This window comes from Pygocentrus nattereri, chromosome 29 (genome assembly GCF_015220715.1).
Source record: "Pygocentrus nattereri isolate fPygNat1 chromosome 29, fPygNat1.pri, whole genome shotgun sequence".
Taxonomy (NCBI): Eukaryota; Metazoa; Chordata; class Actinopteri; order Characiformes; family Serrasalmidae; genus Pygocentrus; species Pygocentrus nattereri.
The window spans coordinates 18,731,768-18,753,610 of NC_051239.1; the positions used below are offsets into that span (position 1 = coordinate 18,731,768).

Here is a 21,843-nt window from a genome sequence, read left to right on the forward strand (position 1 = left end):
GACTAAAATCGAAAAGTTAAAAGTTTCTGGCCAGTTGTCCAGGACCTTACTTTTAATTTTGGGAAGTAGAAGGATATACCTCACTAAAATAAATGAAAACCTAAGTGTATGTTTGTTTATTTCTACAGTAAAAAGGGAAGGCAGGATACACCCTGGACAGGTCACCAGTCCATCGCAGGGCAGACAGACAGACACAGACAGTCACACACACAATGCAGCAAGTTCAATTGGCCTGACTGTATGTCTTTGGACTGTGGGAGGAAACCAACGCAGACACACGCAAACTCCACACAGGACCCTGGTCGCCCGGCCGGGGAATCGAACCCAGGTCCCCCTTACTGTGAGGCAACAGCACTACCCACCCATCACATTCTCATTAAAAAATGAAGTATGTTTTAGCCTAACCACGTTTCTTTCCTTCATGTAAACCCGCAGTTAGTTAGTAAAAAACTCGACACCTAGCTATACTGACCATAATTTGCCACAAATCCATACTGTAATTGGTTACATTCAGCCTATAACTACTATTTCAATCTTCATGTTATATATTTCCAGAAGGTCGAATGTTTATAGTTTATAGTTTTTGGTCCAAATCCTATCACAGCTTTAGCAGTAGATTCGAGATTCAAGAGATTTATTGTCATGTGCACAGCTGAAACAGGCAGTTACACTCTACAATGAAATCCTTACTTTGCTGTTCCTCCATTCAACCAAATACAATCTTAATATAATCATAGAAAAAAAATAGAAAAAATAAGAATTACACTAAAAACAATAGTAAAAAAATGAAAAAGTACAGTTTTATATGCAAAGATGAAAGAAAATTAAAGTTGCATGTGCCTATGTGCAAGGATGTAGAGTAGTAGTTCATAAAGTGCATGTTGCAAGTAACAGATGTAAACAGTAGTCCTCTATGCCAGTACAGTAATACTTTATTGAGCTGTCTGCCTGCAAGGAGCTAATCTCGGTTCAGCACGGCTCCAGGTTTCTCTGGGCTCAGAAGGTCGTAGGCTGGGGTTTCAGCAGTTCATGGAAATAAATAGGATATACACTATATGGACAAATGTGTTGGGACGCAGCTCTTAATCTGTGAATTCAGTTGTTTCATTCAGTCCCAATGCCAAAGGGGTATAGAATCAAGCATGAAGCCATGCATTCTACCTTTATAAAAGTGAAAAGAATGGGTCGTTCTAAAGAGCTCACTGAATTCAAACGCGGTACTGTAACAGGATGTCACTGTTGCAAAAGTCAGTTTGCAAAATTTCTTCTTCCCTAGATATTCCTAGATATTCCACAATCAACTGTAAATGGTATTATTGAAAAGTGGAAGCGTTTAGGAAGCACAGCAACTCATCCATGAAGTGACAGACCAGGTGAAACTACGGAGCGGGGTCGCTGAGTGTTGAGGTTTTTCAGGGGTTGGCTTGGGCCCCTTAATTCCAGTGAAGGGAATCTTCAGCAAACCAAGACACTTTGGAAAACTCTATGCTTCTAACTTTGTGGGAACAGTTTTGGGAGAAAAAGAGAGACAGGAGACACTCACCTGCTCATAGTGGAGTTGTAGTACTGTGAACCAGTGAGGCTAATGTCAGTGAATGTGCGAAAAACACAACTTTCAACCAGTAAAAATACAGACTAAACAGTCCTCATTTGCAGGAAAGAGATGTCTTCAGCTCCCGTCTGCTCTTCTGCGGCTCTGATCGTGTCTGAAAGCGATGATATCCCTCTGCTCATTTCCTTAATCTTCTCATCATTTGACTCTTCTGCTCCTCTTCCTCCCTCAGTGCAGCTGTCCTGGCTACCTCTTCATCTGGTAGAAACTGGTGAAGCTTCTCCAACTCTTCCTTAATGTGCCACTGTATGTGCTGAGTATGTGAGTGTGGAATGAAGAGTACATCAAATCAAATATGACTGATGACGTAATGTTCAGAATCATAATCTCTGTGTGTTTTTCTTTTTCTGTTTCATAATCTTTATATGTTCTGCCGTCTGATCCCAGTTCTGTTTCCACTCTTTAAACACTCTTTGAAGATATGGAGGTGGTTTTGTAGGTGTGGTTAGTTCATCCAACATGAAGCTCGTCATAAAACTAGACTCACCTGAGCACAGCACAGCCTGTTTGTGAAGGATAGGAGACGCCTCACTCCAAGCATTCAGGGAGGAGTTTCAAAGAACAAATGTTGTGGTTATAGTCAGAATTTTATAGTCAGAGACCAGAGGAAACAGACAAATCCTGTAAAAGAATGAATCATCACAGATAAGTTTATTAATATTGAACTGAATAAACTTGATTGTCCTTCTCTTGGGCAGTGTGACTGACCTCCACAGCACATTCACACCGACACAACGGTGTATCCTCTTACTCATTTGTAAATACAGCCAATCATATATATATATATATATATATATATATATATACACTACACCAGCACCTCAGACCGAAGTTTGAAAGCAAACTGAAGATCCTCACTTTACTCTTTGGTTGTGTTCTGATCAAACTTCATGCATTTATCATAAATATGGTTTCTTTATCTAGTTTCACAGAAATTAAAGTGGATTATTTGTATTTGTTACATCTGGTGTTTATCGTCAAATCTGACTAACCTTAGGAAATGAAATAGATTATAATAAAGGTGCAGAATTCAGTGGTCATACACACACACACACACACACACACCCACCCTCAGACATGTCATGTAGAAGTCTGGCACTCGTCTGTCTCAGGCTAGTGCTTCAAGGACTTTATTCTAATAACTATACATGCTTAGAGCGAAGTCTGGATAATGCAGGTGAATGCTGGTAAACCTGCTGGTAGAGAGTCAGTGAGGATTCAGGAAACGTGGACGCAGCTTTCTTGACTATAAACACTACAAATGTGACTGTGTGAGTTTGAAAAAGGTGCTATAAAAATTAAACAAGAAGCGGAACAGTGACTGAAGGCTCAACAGGGCCTTAGGGGGCAGTCGTGGGCTGAAGTTTAGGGAACTGGCCCTGTGACTGGAAGGTTGTCGGTTCGATCCCCAGAGCCAACAGTGCATGACTGAGGTGTCCTTGCGCAAGACACCTAACCCCCAACTGCTCCCCAGGTGCCGTGGATAGGGCTGCCCACCGCTCCGGGCAAGTGTGCCCCCTAGTGTGTGTGTCTATTCACTAGTGTGTATGTGGTGTTTCACTTCACGGATGGGTTAAATGCAGAGGTGGAATTTCCCCGTTTGTGGGATTAAAAAAGTATCACTTAACTTGACAGAGGAGGGCACAGGAAACCTAGGTATTCACCCTGCCATCTGTGGTCATTCTGGGCATTGCAATTGACCTCTTCACAACAAATCTCTCATCATTAATACATTAAAATACTGTGGAATATTTAGTAGTGAGGAAATTTCACGACTGGACTTGTTACACAGGTGGCGTCCAATCACGGTACCACACGACCCATTCTTTCACTAATGTCTGTAGAAGCAGTCTGCAGGCCTAGGGGCTCGGCTTTATACACCTGTGGCCATGGAAGTGACTGGAACACCTGAATTCAATGATTTGGATGGCTGAGTGAAAACTTTTGGCAATATAGTGTTTCCATCAAATTTGTCAGGCTTACTCACTGGAAGAGCATTTTGTGCTTCCACTTGGGGTGGAATGCTGGTGGGGTTTTCTTCCGGTTTGGAAGGAGGTGTGGTCTGAAGTTTGTTTGTAAGACCTTTCATGCTCGCAGTGAGCTGTATCAGCTGGGCTTGTTGCTCGGTCTGTTGTTGTGCCAAAGCCTGGATAATGAGATACCCCTGCTAACACCTGCTGATGACGGCCCAATAAATGACCCTGCTCAGCAGGAGTCTCTGATCTGCTGTCTGCATCAGTGGCGAGGTATTCTGTAACGTGACAGAATGACTCAGATGCACAAGGATAGAAAAAAGCAAAAAAGGCTTTACTGTTTGAATCGTTATCCAGAATCATGGCCAGGAAACAGGCACAGGTCAAATCCAGAAAGGGCAGCAAGTAGAAACACACAAACGTTACACAAGGCAAAATCAGTCCAAAAAGGGTCAGGCAAAAAGAAAAGACAAAATACTGAAGATCAATCAAAACCCGAAAAAGACACAACAGGAATAAACTCTTGGTAGCTGTAGTAAGAAGCAGTACCTCACACTGAACTGAACTAAAAGCCCAGGCTTTATATTCACACTATCAACAAATGATACAGATTAGCACTCAAGGGATAGAGATACATGAGCTTCAGTCACAAAGACTGCTCAACTGGCTAGTGCTTCAATAGGAACAGTGACTAGAGTGACAGTTGTATTTGGATTTAGGAGATAAAGACATCAATAAATATTTGGAGCGGCACGGTGGCGTGGTGGGTAGCGCTGTCGCCTCACAGTGAGGAGGGCCTGGGTTCGATTCCCCGGCCGGGTGGCCAGGGTCCTCTCTGTGTGGAGTTTGCATGTTCTCCCCGTGTCTGCGTGGGTTTCCTCCGGGTTCTCCGGTTTCCTCCCACAGTCCAAAGACGTGCAGTTGGGCCAATTGGACATGCTACGTTGCCCCTAGGTGTGAGTGACTGTCTGTGTCTGTCTGTCTGCCCTGTGATGGACTGGCAACCTGTCCAGGGTGTATCCTGCCTTTCGCCCGAAGACTGCTGGGATAGGCTCCAGCATCCCCCCGCGACCCTGACGGAGAAGCGGCTTAGAAAATGGATGGATGGATAAATATTTGGAAATAGTTTTCCAGTAGGCTACAATCAGTTAGCATGATGTTAGTCTGTTACAGTGATAGGTGAGGTAATACAGAAGAGCCACGGTTCCTCAGTGAGATTATTGGCACAGCACACCATTTCCTTTTGATAGAATTTCCTTTTTATTTTAATTTGGCCATTGAAACTTTTTGTCTTTAAGATTAAGGTCATCTTTGGTCCACTACATAAAACTTCTGAATATGAAGAAAATTAAACTTAAAAGAGGAAACAATGCTGCAGATTCTTAGTTACAGTCTTAGTTTTATTTTTTATAATTGATGGCGTGATTCAGACATCTTTAAAACAGGTCTTTTAGGATATTCAGAGTGCATGGAATAGTACACAGGTTCCTGTGATATGATATGTTGTTTTTGTAATTACAAATAAACATGGTCATTAAGCAGCCATGTGTCAGTTTTTGTTACAATAAAAAAAAAACACTGAATCTTAAAAAAGTTGCTAAACAACAAAAGCAATTGATTTATAAATCAAGCTGAATTTTTTTTTACATTTACATGCAATTAAAGATCACAAGAGCTTCTGAGCTTCTCTACTGCTATCAATCAGTGCCTCAATAAACATGTGTATTTTAGTCAATGGTACATCCTATAGTTGAAAATTAAAACGTCAAAACCTAAGAAACCTTTACAAAACACTTGTTTCAGGACATGCCTCTCACTGCCAGCTGCCATAGGGGGCACTGAGGTCTGTTGCAAGTGCCAAAAACCCCTGAGTAGGAGAAAGAAATTTCATTCAGCATCATAAAATATGTGTGTTAGAGATTCAATATAACCATCTAAACATCATTTTTTCAAAGAATAAGAAACAAGAGCATTTTGTAGACGTTGCAAATGCGCTTTCTAAATTCCTTAACGTGCTGTGGTCAAAACAGCTGGGACAGACAGAGGTGTTACTTTCTTCAGCTTATTCTATTTGATGCTTCCGCTAGCTGATCTGTCTGACGTCACTTATTCTTATCTAGAAAACTGTGAACTAGGCTACCTGTGACTTCTCTGTATAGCTAGTTTTTAAATGTGTGGCACTTCATGGGCTTCTAACTCACTCACTCACAAATTTTACAGACTGAGGATTCACCACAGGGAGGCACTACCAGCTCTTAAGTAGCCTTTGGTGCTTTATTGGAGTGGTGTTTCACATAACTGACACTGTGTCGTCATTCCAAAATCACTTTTCTGTCCCTTTTTTAAAAAATGTATTAATACTGTCATGCTGAGGATGTGAAAATGGCTAATACTCCGTAGGAAATAAGCTTAACCCTTGTGTGTTGTTGATGTTTTTTTTTACTCAGTGGTCTGGAGAACCCACCACATTATTGTTTTTTATGAATCAATACGGCCACAACAATTTATATAAAAATACCAGAGGTTTAATCACAAGTGGCTAGTGTAGGGTTCTCCTTTAGCATTTGTAGCCAGTCAGCAGCCTGTCCACACACACACACACACACACACACACACACACACTAACAGCAGATCTTGTAGGAGGAGAACAGAGTGAAGGGACACAACACCTCCACACTTTTCCTCCCTGCTGGTTCACCCCAACACAACGTGTGATATAAATGTGTAGGGGGTGTACAGTGTGAAGACAAAGTGTGTCTTGTGTGTTATTTTATATAGTCTTCACAGAAAATGAGCAAAGGCCAAAGAATCTGAAATGATAATAAAATAATCATAAATCGCATCATTTTTTCTTTTTATAAACACTGAACACGGACATCGCACAATGGTTAATGGGAGCAACAGATATTTATTTCTTTTTTTAATGTCTACTTAGGCATACAGTTGAATTTGAGGTTTGAACACCCCTGGTCAAATGACATGCTCTATTTATAGTGAAAATCAGTTAACACAAGGTCTGCAGAGAGCAAACCTAACAGCATTGACACTTTTTAGTGCACGATTAATGTTTATTTGCTGAATTCAACATATTGGAAAACTATAAAACATTACATGTGCCTTAACTTTTGCCCAGACCACATCATGTGTTTTATTTTGCCCAGTATGTTAAAATCAGCAAACCAAAAGTAATCGTGCATTAAAATGCGCAGAGGCGTGTTTTCTGTAGGGAATGTGTAACTTTTTTAAAAATAAACCTTAGTGAGCCATTTTACTTGACTTTTATGTTACGTCCTCTTTAGAAAAAAACAACAAAAAAACATTTCTCAGATATTTGTTACTGCACAACACTGCATACCACGTATTACTTACATTTTCAATGGTCATCACTGAATTTCTGAGGCCAAAACCCTTCACACGCGGCAACGGAAGGCCGTCTTTTAGTTGGGCTAAAACAGAAGAGTGGTGGTTATATACATGTGGAATCAGACCATAATCAGTTTAGGTGACATTTCCTAATGCAAGCAAGATTTCTACAATTAAACATTGATTCTGTGAATGTTATGCAGTTACGTGGAGAACTGCTTCCTACCATTCAACTTTGGAAGTACAAAGCTGCTCATTATTAACTTCAATGCTTGCTCAATGGGGCCGACCTAAAGGGGGAAAAACCATGTTATAATAATAACATAGGATCGATTGTAGTTTCAATTTATTTTTAGAATATTTGAATAATTGATATGTTTCTGAACGCTTACTGGGAAACAACCAATCTCAGTTGCTCCAAGTGTCACGGTCAAACTTCAGCCATTGAAGAAATATAAGGGTTATATAATATGTCAATAAAATACATTACAAAAGATAATACAGATCAAGTGCAGACAGTAGCCTTGTCCACCTACTTTTTCATTTGCAACACTCCTTTCAGCAGGTATTTGTCAATGTAGGCTTTGCCACTGAACGAGCTTTCCTTAAAGAGCAGACGGGAAATTAGAGCCAATGAATTATTAACAATGACTGTTAATATGAGTGCACTGTAAAGTGAAAAAGGAGCTAAAAAAGTGAAATCCAGTAGTCAATACTCCTAAAAACAGATGCGTGTAAATACATATATAAAGTATGTTAACAATGCTGCTGCTCATTTACAGAAATCGAATGTACTTTAACTAGTCCAAGCTGAATAACAGCAAAAAACAGTGTTTATAAGAAATGAAATGACAGGTTTTTATCATCACTGAGAAAACATATTTTACTGCTAATTAAAAGACTACGTCGGCATCGCTGCTGCTGGATGTTTTAACATTTCTTTTTTTAGATTTTCTTTTTTTACAGTATATTCAGCATTAGGGTATGTAGGTGGTTCTGGGGTTTCTGCGGAAGAGAGTTACAACCTCTAGCATGTACCTTGAGCTTCACAGACCGTTTACATCAGCAGTGCACGACTCCGGTCCTGGGGGGCTGGTGTCCAGCATAGTTTCGGAGGTTTCTCTGCTCAAACAGCGTGTTTGACCAGGTAAGTCACCACACTGTACTGGAGACCGGCCCTCCAGGAACTGAGTTGTGCACCCATGGTTTTAGGGACAAAAGCATAATAGAAAAAATCACTGGCATGTAATTCGATGAGGGACGCCCAAACATTTGTGTACTACTGCACATTCGATTTTTTTTTAGTTCAGCTGAATTTTTTTTTTCTTTTCTGGGGAAAAAAAAAATCAAACACTTTGCAATTGAATTCACTTGAACTGAGTTATTTTCTGATTCTTATTGTCATCTTATTGCCACGATTTCTACTACAAAAATGACTGATAATATATATTAGTGAAAACATGGACTTCACACATTCAAGGAAAAGCACGAATAAAAGAGTGGAGAAACACAAAAAGGGACACTGGCTTTCTTTGATTCGAATGTGTACATTGGTTCCACATGAATAAAATAAAAATCAAGTAAATTCTTGCCAAAAGTGAGAAAACTGAGAGAAGAAAATATGTTTTCATGCGGAACTGATGTACACCTTTGAATCAAAGGGCAGTCATTTCAGTGCACTTTTTCCAGTGTAATATGAACTGTGGCAAGTTTGACAATGAGCAGGCCCAGGTGACCTGGATATTGGATTAAGATGGCAAGAGGAATGTGAAAGAGGGTTCATCATTGGGCCACTGATGGCATACTTCTGCATTCAGATAGGGCTGGATACTGTGGTCAAAAGCACATATTCAATGTCTACCATTCTCATGCATTAGTGTGGTATGTAAGAAAGAAACAGAAGAGCAACTGTAACTCATGTGACTGACAAACTCCCATGCAGTGAGTTGGGTGCTTCTGGTTAAATGATGTTTTGTTGGTTTTCTAAGTGAAAAGAAGTGAACACATCCTCTACACAGAACATACGTCTGCACATTTCAGTGCACAGTTGCTATTTGTTTACTGAATTAAACCTATTGTCCTGGCCTGGCACATTTTAGATTTTTACATCACTTTAAAATGGGGGTATTCAAAGTTATACACCTGATTGTGTATAAAGAAGGGTATTCAAATTGGGCTGCAGTGCAAGATGAATGCACATTTGAGAGGTCAGTGGGATCAAAAGTATAAGCGTATAAGCAGTGGTTATACAGAGATGAGAAAAAAGAGATCTGGTCGGATGCTTCGCCATATTCTCCACATGTGAGAGTGAATGTGCAGAAAATACTAAGAGAATGGAACAGGCCTGAATGCTTGACCTCTACAGTGTGAGGATCCAGCGGCTCTGATATGCTGTGTGTCGCTGCAAATCAATACATAGTTATTTTGAACAATTGTCTGTATCCTGTCGTGAGAGTGGTCTCATCCAAGATGACCCATCCCCAGGCCACAAGCCATTATTTCCTGATTTGATGAGAATGAAAATGATGTAAACTGAATGATATTGCCTTGCAGTCACCAGATCCCATCCCATCCCAATTCAACACCCAGGGGAAACTTTTGACCAACATGTGCCTTCCACCATCATCAAATCACCAACTGAGGGAATATCTTTTGGAAGAATGGTGGTCCATCAATCCAGCACAATTCCAGAAACTTGTAAAATCTACACCAATGTACAATAAAGCTGTTCTGGCAGCTCACACACTTCAGATAGGTTTCATACAGGAGCCAGATGTGAAAATGAGGTAACAGCACTTACCACATCTAGTCTAAAGAGGGGTATTGCAACAGAATTGGCTTTCATGGCATAGGCTTTGGCTGAAGCTGACACATTGACATTTATCACTGTTTTATTAAAGGAAAACAGTGGAGCATCACTGGCATACAGCAGAATCTGCATTGGTAGGTCTGGATATTTCTTAGGGAGCTAGAGAAAAAACACAAGGAGAAGCTCAGTGGCAGATCAGTTGACTAGATAACCAAATTTCACTGAAATGACACAAATGATGCAAGTAAAAAGTAAAATTAGCTTTTACATTAGGAGTCCATGTACATTCACTGCATTATCTACTGGCTGTGCTTTCTGTTAGCTGTTCTGGATGACAATATAAATACAAACCTGAGGAATCAGTTGTCCAAACTGGCTTGTGTTCAGATGGAAGGGCGAGGCCTTGGGGATCTACAAAGTACATTTGCGATGAATAAGTGAACATATACTTTAATGCTTCATGTTAAGTAATGGTGGGTTCCTCATATATTATGCTTCAAGCGTGTATCCTCACCATGTCGTCTGTGATACGTATTTTCAACGCTCCAGCCCTCTGATAAGCATACGCTGCTGAGTTCACGAAAAACTCAGAGGCACCCAGTGACACCATGTAATCCTCTCGCCATGACAGCTCAAAATGGTTGGAGGGAAATGGTGGTTCCGAGGGGAAATTATTGCTGTAAAACTCACCCTGTTACGACAAAGAAAGCATGGGCCACAAACCTTTCATCACGGGCATATTCATCACAAAATCATCATTTTGATGAGCACAGCTGCTTGAACGCCTTACTCAAATGGAACGCTTTCTGAAAAGAAGTACACGTCCTCTTTAGGGAACAAACGGGAACATTTTCTGTGGGTTCTGGTGCACAATTTCTATGTATTTGCTGAACTGAACATATTTTTATAGCTCATTCTGCTCATCATTATCAGGATTGTCAATGTACTTTTACAGTGTATTTTTTTGAAGTGTCTTAGATTTAACAGGATTTTAATTTTTAAAAAAAAGGATTTTAATCAAAAGTCTAGGTCAGTTAGAAGTCTGACTTTGAATAAATTCTATAGAATAATCAAAGGTATGGTATGTAGATGGTACATACATATATACCACCCTATTTCTAAAAAGGTTGGGACACTGCAAAATGAAAAGGAAAACAAAATGCAATGATATGCAAATCATTTAAACTCTATACTATGCGAAAAGACAACATATCAAATGTTGAAACTGAGACATTTTATATATATATATATATTTTTTTTCTTCTTCTTTCGGCTGCTCCCTTTAGGGGTCGCCACAGCGGATCATCTGCCTCCATCTTGCCCTATTCACTGCCTCCTCTACTTTCACACCAACCATCTCCATGTCCACCTTCACTACATCCATAAACTTTCTCTGAGGTCTACCTCTTCTCCTTCTACCCGGCAGCTCCATCTCCAACATTCTTTGCCCAATATATCCACTATTCCTCCTCAACACATGTCCAAACCATCTCAACCTGGCCTCTCTGGCTTTATCTCCAAACTGCTCCACCTTCACCGTCCCTCTGATCTGCTCATTTCTAATCTTGTCCAGCCTGGTCACTCCCAACGAAAATCTCAGCATCTTCATCTCCGCCACCTCCAGCTCAGCCTCCTGTCTTTTAGACAGAGCCACAGTCTCCAAACCAGACATCATAGCAGGACGCACTGCTGTCTTGTAAACCTTCCCTTTCACTCTTGCTGCTATCCTTCTGTCACACATCAGCCCTGACACCCGTCTCCACCCACTCCATCCTGCCTGCCCCCTCTTCTTCACCTCTTTTCTACACTGTTCATTGCTCTGGATGGTTGACCCAAGATATTTGAAGTCATCCACCATATATATATATATATATTTTTTTTTTTTTAAATAAAATGTATGTACATTTTGAATTTGATGCCAGCAAGATGTTTCAAAAAAGTTGGGACAGTGGCAACAAAAGACATGGTAAAGTCATGTCACGCTAAAAATACACCTGAAGATTAAATGGCAACAGGTCAGTAACATAACTGTGTAGAAAAAGAGCATCTCAGAGAGGCTGAGTCTTTCAGAATTTAAGATAGGAAGAGGCTGTTCACTCTGTGAAAGACTGTATGGGCAAATAGTGTAGCAATTCAAGAAAAATACTTCTCAACAGTACATAATAAACAGATTCAGAGAATTCAGAGAAATCTCTGTATGTGATGGACAAGGCTAAAAACCTGCACTAGATTGCCAAGATCTTTGGGACCTCAGGTAGCATGGCATTAAAACAGAAATGATTCTGTAGTGGAAATCACTGCATGGGCTCAGGGGCACTTCTGAAAACCACTGTCTGTTTTTTTCACTGCATATATAAATGCAAGTTAAAACAGTTAACCCAGTTGGGTTAAACAGGACCCAGAAACGCCACCACCTTCTCTGGGCCTGAACTCATTTGAGGTGGGCTGAGGTGAAGTGGAAAAGTATTCTGTGCCGAATCAAACTGAAATTTTTGTGGGAAATCAAGGACAATGCATCCTCTGGGCTAAAGACTATCAGGCTTGTTATCAGCACACAGTCCAAAAGCCAGCATTTGTGTGCATTAGTGCACATGGCATGGGTGACTTGCATATCTGTGAAGGCATCTTTAATGCTGAACGATATATACATGTTCTGGCAACATATGTTGCCATTCAGATAATGTCTTTTTCAGGAAAGGTCTTGCTATTTCAGCAAGACAGAGTAAAAGCACATTCTGCACATATCACAACAGCATGGCTCTATAGAGAAAAAGTGAAACAACTAGCCTGCCTGCAGATCAGACCTGTCACCCACTGCAAATATATGCCACTTTATGAAATGAGAAATATCACAATAGAGATCACGAACTGTTGAGCAGCTGAAACCCTATATCAACAAGAAGGGGAAAATATTTCACTTTCAAAAGTACAGCAATTGGTCCCCTCAGTTCCTAAATGCTTACAGAGTGTTGTTAAAAGTAGAGGTGATGCAACACAGTGGTGAACATGACCCGTCCCATTTTTTTTGGCATATGCTGCTGCCATCAAATTAAAAATGGGTATATATGTTCCAAAAACAATGCAATTTCTCAGTTTTAGCATTTGATATGTTGTATTTCTACAATTTTCAAATAAATATAGGGTTTAATGATTTGCACATCATGAAAAATATATATTATATAATAGATAGATAGATAGATAGATAGATAGATAGATAGATAGATAGATAGATAGATAGATAGATAGATAGATAGATAGATTTCTCATACACTTTTAGTCAGTTTGCAGGCTATGTGTGGAATGATGTCAATATATAATGAAAGAGCAAGTCATACCTTAACATTCAAACCAAGTCCACTGTCCTTCACTAGAGGTGAGTCTGTCAAAGAAATATTCATGTATACATACGAATCCACCTTCAGGGCAACTGTAAAAAAAAAAAAAAAAAAAAGACAAGTGACAATAAATTCACTAATAAAAATGCCAGGCCTAAATCACATTTGCAGCAATGTCATTTTTATATCTGGCATGCCAGAAACAGAAGGTGAACAGAGTGGCTGACCTGTCAGAATAAAAGTACAGGATTCTGTACACTGTGCTTCAACTTGCAATACAGTATCAGTATGATAAGGAATTCATGATGTTATTTTGGTTTTATATATACCATATGTAAATGAAATAATTTAGAAATGCTGCATATGATATTCATAGGATGCCTATGAATATTTTTTACATAATGCATTTCTGAAGTCCAGAAGCTCATAATAAAAGCTTCTCTAATATGCCCGGATTCAGAGGTTCATTGTTAAGTACTGGATAGAAAAGGGGTTAAATTCCTCATACAGTGGAAAATTGGCCTGTTATGAATTATTTTATTTTGTGGCTATCTAGGTGGATATAGCTAAGCATGTTATCCTATTGATTAGGACTTCACGAATTAAAGAGAACGCCGAAATAGAAGAATGATGAAAACTTGCACAAACTGGATCCGTTTCTGTCATTCTTAAGATAAAACATTTATACATTTATTGGGTTTTTGTACTGTGTTTAGCAAAGAACAGGTCAAAATTAGAAATTGGAACATGGATGATTTCTGTTTTTAATAGCCATTTTTCTCCCTTCCTATCTTTTTGGGAATAGGATTCATATTCATTTGTGGTGTCGGAATACTTTTTTTTAATATCAGTTTTGTTTTTTAGACATATTCTCATTTAATACCATGAATACATGGTATTTTTTCAAGTTCACTGTAGATGAGAGCTATATAAGGAAATGACGAGAAAAGTCTCACAATGATTCAAACAGGATTTAACTGGTAAATTCTATTTATAGAAGTTCTTCTTTGGAGAATTTCTTTCCTCTAGGAGGTTTCCCACCCTGGTAATGGAGCACCTCCAATCTTGCACAGTTTAGTGTTTTTTCAGCTCCCAAATAGACCTGATCCAACTAGCCAGCTCATTGACAAGCCCTGAGATGAAGCAGGTGACTAAATGAAGGAAAAGTCTACTGTTAATTACTGATAATATTTAGTTCAAATACCAGACATCGCTGCTAGATGGCTCTCCAGAGCTTCAATTTCTTTTACGAAAGTTTGGCAAATCTAGAGAAAAAGAGAAGCGATATCATTATTGACCGTTGGGTGCACCCACATGCAACACATTTTCTTTTGGAACCAAAAGTAATCTACCTTTGCACGGATCTCGCTTGTGATGTGCTTGTGAAAGAATTTTACAAATGGCTGGAAAATAGGACTGAAAAAAAGGATAAGAAATATGGTTGAACAGCACAAGTAGAGCACAGAGCTAAATGATATATTCGATAAGCCCATAGCACTATTAAAAATATCTCTGACAATCATCAGTTCAAAGAATCTACGGTCATGTAGTTCACGTGGTTCTTAAACCACAAAACTGTTCACACCTTTGTGCACCTGAGTGTGCACCGATTCTGTTCCTAAATGACAGCATCTTCATAAAAACTGCAGAACAGTTTTATTAAGAGATTTCTTCATACCAGTTGGTGAATGAGGCCAATTGACTTGTTTGTCCATTTTTTCCTATTATTAAAACAGCGGTAGAAACCATTTAATCTTTGATCTTTGCTGCTACTCACTAAACCACAAATGTCATTCGTCCCACGCACTCTTGAAAAAAAGCTCATTTCAAAGGATGAAATTTCTTCCTAAAACCCACTTACACACTTTTCTCAGAGATATTGATATTAACCAATGTTATGTTAGTTGGGATTTGTTCTTGGGTAAGAACAGAATATACGCACACTCAAGAGCACAAAGGTAAGGGCAATTCTACCGTTGAAGAACACGTCATGAATCTGGCGTAGACTTTCTCTTAGGACCTTACTTGTAAACACATTACAGAAAAAACAGAAGGATATTGATAAACAATGTTCTTTGATTTGACATAGAATCTTCTACAGCATATATAGCTCCAAAAAGGTTATTCCGTTATTTCAACGTTGACATCGTAACAATTGAAGACCTTTGGGGTACCGAATAGAACCATTTTTCAAAATGTTCTCTATAGAACCCTAAACATATTCTCCATCAATTTGAAGATCCACAGCGAGAGACATCAGCGATGCTAAAAGGTTTCTTGTGCTCTTACCTTCCACCTCCGTGGAAATTCATTTGCACACTTTCCACATCGGCAGAACATACAGGGGTGGAAATGGAGAGGCGCCCGTCCTCTCTGCCCAGCTGCAACACCGTGTTGAGACTGACAGTAAACATAACCAGTTCGAACCAACCGCCGTCTTTACTGTATGCAGGAAACACAGGGAAGACTATGAAATACGGTATCTATAAACATCCATTTGCATATTTTTAAAGGGGTCATATTCGCAAATGTTGTATTTTAATTTTTAATTAAATTGGGTGGCTTTGTGTAGCAAAACTCCAGCAACCCCTGCGACCCAGAAGGAGAAGTGGCTTAGAAGATGTCTGTGTGTGTGTGTGTGTGTAGCAAAAGCAGTCATAATGAATTTATAATTAAGCATTTAATGACACAACCTAGTACTAGTCGTATTCATGTATATTAGTGATCAGGAAAAGTGTGTTGATTCCAGCCGGCACAGTCTCAATAATTGAAAGCGAAAGCAAAGTTAAGGAATGATTCACATTTGAAGTCAGTAGCTCAGTCTTAAAACAGAGTCCGGACATAAGTGAAGTTTTAGAGGAGGAACATGCTTGAAACCTCCGTCCTCCCAGTTTAACATGCTATTAATTCACATCACCTTCCGTCTTCTGTGACAGAATCCCCACCACCACCCCTTCTTCTCTCTGTTCCCCAGTCCTACGACAGCCCTAAAAGAGGGCAGGCCTTCTTGCAACAGACAGAAGCCGCCCAGAACTTCAGCCCAGGGTCTCTCCCCTTCTACAGTTAGTCTCCCTTCACTAGCCAACATGTCAGAGGCGCAGTCTAAACTCAAAATCATCGACCTACGTAACACTGTCGTGTATTACTAACCTGGTTATGACAACAGCTGTGTCAGTTACTAACTAACCTGTGTTATTAATATTTGTATGTACTGGCATACGTACATACTCTGACAAAGCTGTGTATTTATAAAAGTGAAAAAATGATTAGAGAATGTTTCAGTAAAGGTTTGTTATTTGTTTGTGCTTTAGAGTTGGTGCCTTCGCCACTTCCCCACCTTATCATCACAGTATATTTTAGAATTATGGGGAACACTGCATATATAGATCATGTGGACTTCAGTGGTCATTGGTACACTTTTATAGTGTTTCCACACTACAGCACAGTCTTATTAAACAATGCAAGTAGAATTCAGTTGTCCATAATAGGGCCTTTTAATACTGACTTTCTTATGGTACTACCTTAGAAGTTAGTACTAAAGGCTGAATCATGTTGATCTGTTTCGTGTAATTGGGTCAAGTCTAGGGGTCAAATGAGGGTAGACGTTCCTTTGGCAGTGAACGGTGGAATAAGACTGAATATTTCAAATTTCTATGCACTACAGATGAAACTGCACAGGAAATCCATACAATACTCTATACAATAGAATACAGTGTGTGTTATTCCACTTGCTTACATAATACCATAGCGTGTATTCCATAGTCCGGTGATGGCAATGGATAGTCCACTAACTTGCAGAGACATTCCGGTTCCCTCTGAAAAGGCAACTGATGGTTCTGGCAAATCACAGCGCTGAATGGACATGCTGGGGATTTACAATTGGGACACTTTAGCCGACAGTAATTGAGATCAGGATTTGCTGTGTTTTCAATAATAACCCAATGTTTCCCACATAGCACAGACTGTTTTTAGGGTCTCCATTAAAAACCCTCTTGTTCCAAAATGTCATGACTTATCGTTCATACTGAATTAATCACTGGTGTAGGTACTTACTTATAGAGGACGTATTCCACGGAACCAAAAATGATAAATACACTCCCTTTGACAGCTGGGAGCGTAATGTTACCAAGTTCATTCTGCAGCCAGTCAGTCAACCAGTGAGTTACTGCACACACACAGAGCAAACACACATAACACATCCAGAAGGACGCATGCTGGTATTTATGCATATGTCTAAAGTGAATTCCTTCACACCATATGATTTTTCACCCAAGAGGTTTGAACATGTATGCTGTGTATTAACAATATTTAGCCACATGAGAGAGGTCTGGGAATTCTGGTCCACACCCTTGTAAGCCTCAAATTGGTCTTCATTCCTTAGCATCATCATCAGTTTAGCATCAGTTAGCTCGGTTCAAGTTGCATCCGTAGAGGATCTCTTAGAGAGTAAAGCCGACTGGTTTTAGAGTAAGAGAAAACTGAAATCTTAGTTTCCTGGCTCTGATTTTTTCCTCTTATCGATTGAGCAGATAATTCAATCAGAGCAATCTCGTTCTCAGCTAGGTTAGCCTCAGCGTGCTCATCGGGATGGCATGAAAACTTTGCAAAACATTTTTGAGAAGCTTCAACATAACCTATATAAAACCTGTGAATAATAGATTTGCGTCGTTATAAACCTTAAACCATGGTGTATTATCATATCATATTAAATGCTTTTGCAACATTTGCTGCTGAAGTTGCTACTTATGTCCACTGAATCCTTTGCCCCTCCAAAGGCCAACACTCTTCATTTTAGCTAATAAAGCAATGGAGGTTAAGGATTTTCCCCAAGGGGAAATGAGGCCAAGTGGGTGTGGGCTTTGTTAACACCTGTACAGAAATGCATGGCAACACTGCATCCAAAGCTGCATACTACCATGCTATGCTATATTAGGAATTTACTTGGCACCCTACTATTTATTTTTGGTGAGCGTTGTGGCAAAAATATCATATCACGATCATTCAGGATATTTTGGCAATACATGATGTGTTATGATATTTGGGAATAAAGATACAATGAAATAGTACTGCTATACATGCACTGCCCAATTTATTAGGTGCTAGTAAAAGGTTGGACCCCCTTTTGCCTTCAGAACTGCCTTAATTCTTCGTGGCAGACTTTCAACAAGGTGTTGGAAACGTTCCTCAGAGATTCTGGTTGGTTATTTGAGTTCCTGCTGCCTTTCTATCATCTGGAACCAGTCTGCCCATTCTCCTCTGACCTCTCACATCAACAAGACATTTTCGTCCACACAACTGACCGCTCACTGGATATTTCCTCTTTTTCGGACCGTTCTCTGTAAACTCTAGAGATGGTTGTGCGTGAAAATCCCAGTAGATCAGCAGTTTCTGAAATACTCAGACCAGCCCGTCTGGCACCAACAACCACGCCACGTTCAAAGCCCCTTAAATCCCCTTTCTTCCCCGTTCTGATGCTCGGTCTGCACTTCAGCAAGTTGTCTTGACCACCTCTACATGCCTAAATGCAGTGAGTTGCGGCCGTGTGATTGGCTGACTAGCCATTTGTGTTAACAAGCAACTGAACACCTAATAAAGTGGCCAGTGAGTGTATATTAAAAGTGCCATCAAAAAATCTGGGTACAATGATTCTTCTTCAACATTCCACATTACAGCACTACATCAAATTAAATAAAATTGATTATGCTCTCTTTTGAAACATGCAGGTCAGTGTTATTGAGATTACCATGGCATGATACACAATTTATCACAATAACAAGATTAGTATTAGTGCACTATAGGGGAAGGTGTCAGTAGAAAAACAAAATATCATCTCTCCTGACTTTTTATTCATTTCAAAGTATGACTTTCCACTCAAAATTCTTAAACTGAGAGCTGGAGTTAAGAGTCATTAGTCTAAACGGGCAGGGCTTGAGACGCCATTTGGGAAGCTTAACAATATGAGGACATATCATTTCTGTAAAATGTATGAAAATTATACTATTATTAATCTAATCTTTTATCAATCTAATCTAAAAAATGCATTATCAATTTATTTATAGCGTTATCAGTCATATAGCAGGAACTGGAAGACCAATTCATGTGAAACAGCTTCAGATGAGTCGTGTGACATCTAGGGAACCCACCAGACATGAGGTTTCTTATCTGGTAACGCTCTGCTAATCTTTTACTGCACCTGTCTTTAGTTCCTGCTTGTTCTTGGGTGTTTCAGTTTGGCCTTCGATTGCTCGATTGGACTGAGGTCAGGTGATTGGAGGGCAGACAACTGTTTCTTTTAGTGGGGCCCATAAGATCGTAGTTACACCACTGATCACACCTGATGTTTCTGAACTGACAGCAAAGTATACTGTGCTGCTCTGGTCAAACATCTGCCTTTTGTGTCCTCAAAATAGGTCAGATGATATGCGAGAGCAGAAAGTGGAAGGAAAACTTCCACGCCGCATTTACCCACCGTCTTCACAATCTGCAGTATGTTCAAGTGACCCAGTGCTGTGTTTCAGTCTAAAGGGCTGCAGTTTCACTACCTCATCTTCCTTTGCTGTACATTGTGCTGAGCATTCATTTTAAAATGCAGGACACTGAGCTCACATGGTGCCAGAAAACCAGTTAACTCACTCTAAACTGCAAAAGAGCCACAAAGTGTTGTATAATAGTGAATCTAGCCGTTAAATTATATAGTATGTTACATATTTTAAAGTTTCATACATTATGAACTAAAATGAATCGACGCTTGCGAATTGTTGCTGTCATATCTCATAAAAAGCCGCTAATCATATAGGTTTTGGAGATCTGGAGGTTTTTCTCTTTGAGTGTGTAAGTATGACGTTCATTCGTAAAGCTGTACGAAGTGGTCTGAAAAACCCCCATGAAATCGGACCCTCAGCATGGACAGCAGCGCACATGTACATATTTAAGTGTTCCTTTTTCTGCTGACTCAGTATTACTACTTCTTTCAATCTTGGCAAAAATAACATAAATACTGCAGCTGTAAATTTCAATGTCATGAACATTCAAAGCAATGAATATAAAAGTTAATATAATAATATAATAGATTGGTATTGATAATGCACTGGAAGAGGGAACCCGCAAACAAAAAAACAGCATAAAATTGGCAAAATGCTTTAGGATGGCGATTTGTTTAACTCTCTAAGTCAATGAGTCATGCACCAGGATGTTCATTTACATCATGATTTAAGTTGATTTTAAAGACAACTAAGCTAACTGACTGGCTAACTACCTAAAGGCATCAACAAGTCAGATTTCAAGATAAACAATGAATCTGGACAATTTGGGATTAGCAGTTACATGAAGTGAATGTTACTTTGCCATGAAGTGGAGAGAGAAACCAAAACTCGTGCATCTGAAATGGACCTTTTTGACTGGTTAACACGTTCCCAGTATGTGTGCTTTGTGAAATGCATTGTGAAATGACCTGTTTGCAGTCCCTTCTGTGAGAGAACAGCTTGCAGTGCAGAATCCTCTGCATGCGTTTGTGTTGTCGATATCAGCAGGAGAGCGACCAACAACATCTTCATCTTGATCACTCACTTGCAGAACCTTCAAGAGATCAAATATTTCTTTGTTATGAAATCATTTGTATGCTCTTTTGTCTATTTCTGCGCATATTTCAGACACACTAATACCACAGGAACTGTAAGGTATATCTAAATGTAATAAGCTGCCATTCCAAGCAAAAACATGAGCTTTTCAGAAAACAGGTCCTTACCAGTGGCTGCCTCCACAGAGTGTATATCTGTATGTGTTTAAGTTCTGTTCTCTAATCATTTTGATTCTTACTTCCTCTATAATTCAAGATCTGAAACCATGGACTTGACAACTACACGGGGGATAAATATGACAACAGGAAGCCTCTAGAGGGAAATTACCCTTGCCTTTTTTTTTCTTTTTACTTTTGCTTGATGGCTTGTTCTGTCCGATGTTACAGATTTACTCTCCTACAGCATTCTCACTGTATCGTACCAATAACTTTGGTTTGAAGTCCAACAAACATCTCTGTATAATTAAAATCATTCAGATGCAATCGCTCAACGTGGTTTGATGAGGAAATGAGCAAATTCTGGTTTATAAGCAAGTGACAAGCTAGTGCTGATGACAGCACTACATGATCATTGGTATTACAGAAGACTTAAGAACAATTACTGGACTACTCCATAAATAGCAGTTGGCTGCAAACACCCATTTCAACCGATTCCACTGGTTCTGTATACTGAGCTCAGACACAGATCTTACACAGATGCAGATCAGAGACTATAACTAATTGTTTATATTAGTAATACAAACTGACGTGTTCAACTCAACATGAAAGACCATCAAGAGAAATATATGGCAATTATTACAGAATCGCCATAAACACAGTTATTTGAGATGATCACACTTATTTGACTGCAGTTTTTTTTCTCATTTGTTAGATTTTATAGTCACAAATGCCACAACAAACAAAATACATGGGAATAAAAGACAGCGATAAATGCATACATACATACATCCGTCCATTTTCTAAGCCGCTTCTCCATCAGGGTTGCGGGGGGGTGCTGGAGCCTATCCCAGCAGTCTTTGGGCAGAAGGCAGGATACACCCTGGACAGGTCACCAGTCCATCGCAGGACAGACAGACAGACACACCTAGGGGCAATGTAGCAGATTGCCTGCCTGCGTGTCTTTGGACTGTGGGAGGAAACCCACGCTGACACGGGGAGAACATGCAAACTCCACA

At 39.6% G+C, this 21,843-nt stretch overlaps 1 protein-coding gene across 1 annotated transcript; it reads right to left on the minus strand.

Moving 5' to 3' along the window:
• Positions 1 to 4,964: 4,964 nt before the first annotated feature.
• Positions 4,965 to 20,929, minus strand: LOC108433123 (bactericidal permeability-increasing protein-like). Its single transcript, XM_017707475.2, has 16 exons — positions 20,837 to 20,929; positions 20,543 to 20,667; positions 17,146 to 17,257; positions 16,829 to 16,957; positions 15,382 to 15,534; positions 14,445 to 14,508; positions 14,297 to 14,357; positions 13,093 to 13,184; positions 10,272 to 10,448; positions 10,109 to 10,168; positions 9,749 to 9,916; positions 7,485 to 7,552; positions 7,341 to 7,383; positions 7,175 to 7,238; positions 6,955 to 7,031; positions 4,965 to 5,452 (listed from the first exon to the last, which is right to left on the minus strand). Exons 2-16 carry the CDS (start codon positions 20,643 to 20,645, stop codon positions 5,399 to 5,401), a joined length of 1,425 nt encoding a protein of 474 aa, XP_017562964.1. The 5' UTR covers positions 20,646 to 20,667; positions 20,837 to 20,929; the 3' UTR covers positions 4,965 to 5,398.
• Positions 20,930 to 21,843: the final 914 nt, after the last annotated feature.

Bases quoted from the DNA above. Each gene is read 5' to 3' on its own strand.
- LOC108433123 (XM_017707475.2), bottom strand. From the start codon at position 20,645: ATGAAGATGTTGTTGGTCGCTCTCCTGCTGATATCGACAACACAAACG. The intron at 13,185-14,296 runs GTATTTGAACTA...TTTTTTTTACAG, and splicing joins CCATCTAGCAGCGATGTCTG to TTGCCCTGAAGGTGGATTCG. The intron at 7,553-9,748 runs GTAAGTGCTGTT...CTGCTCTTTAAG, and splicing joins CCCTCTTTAGACTAGATGTG to GAAAGCTCGTTCAGTGGCAA.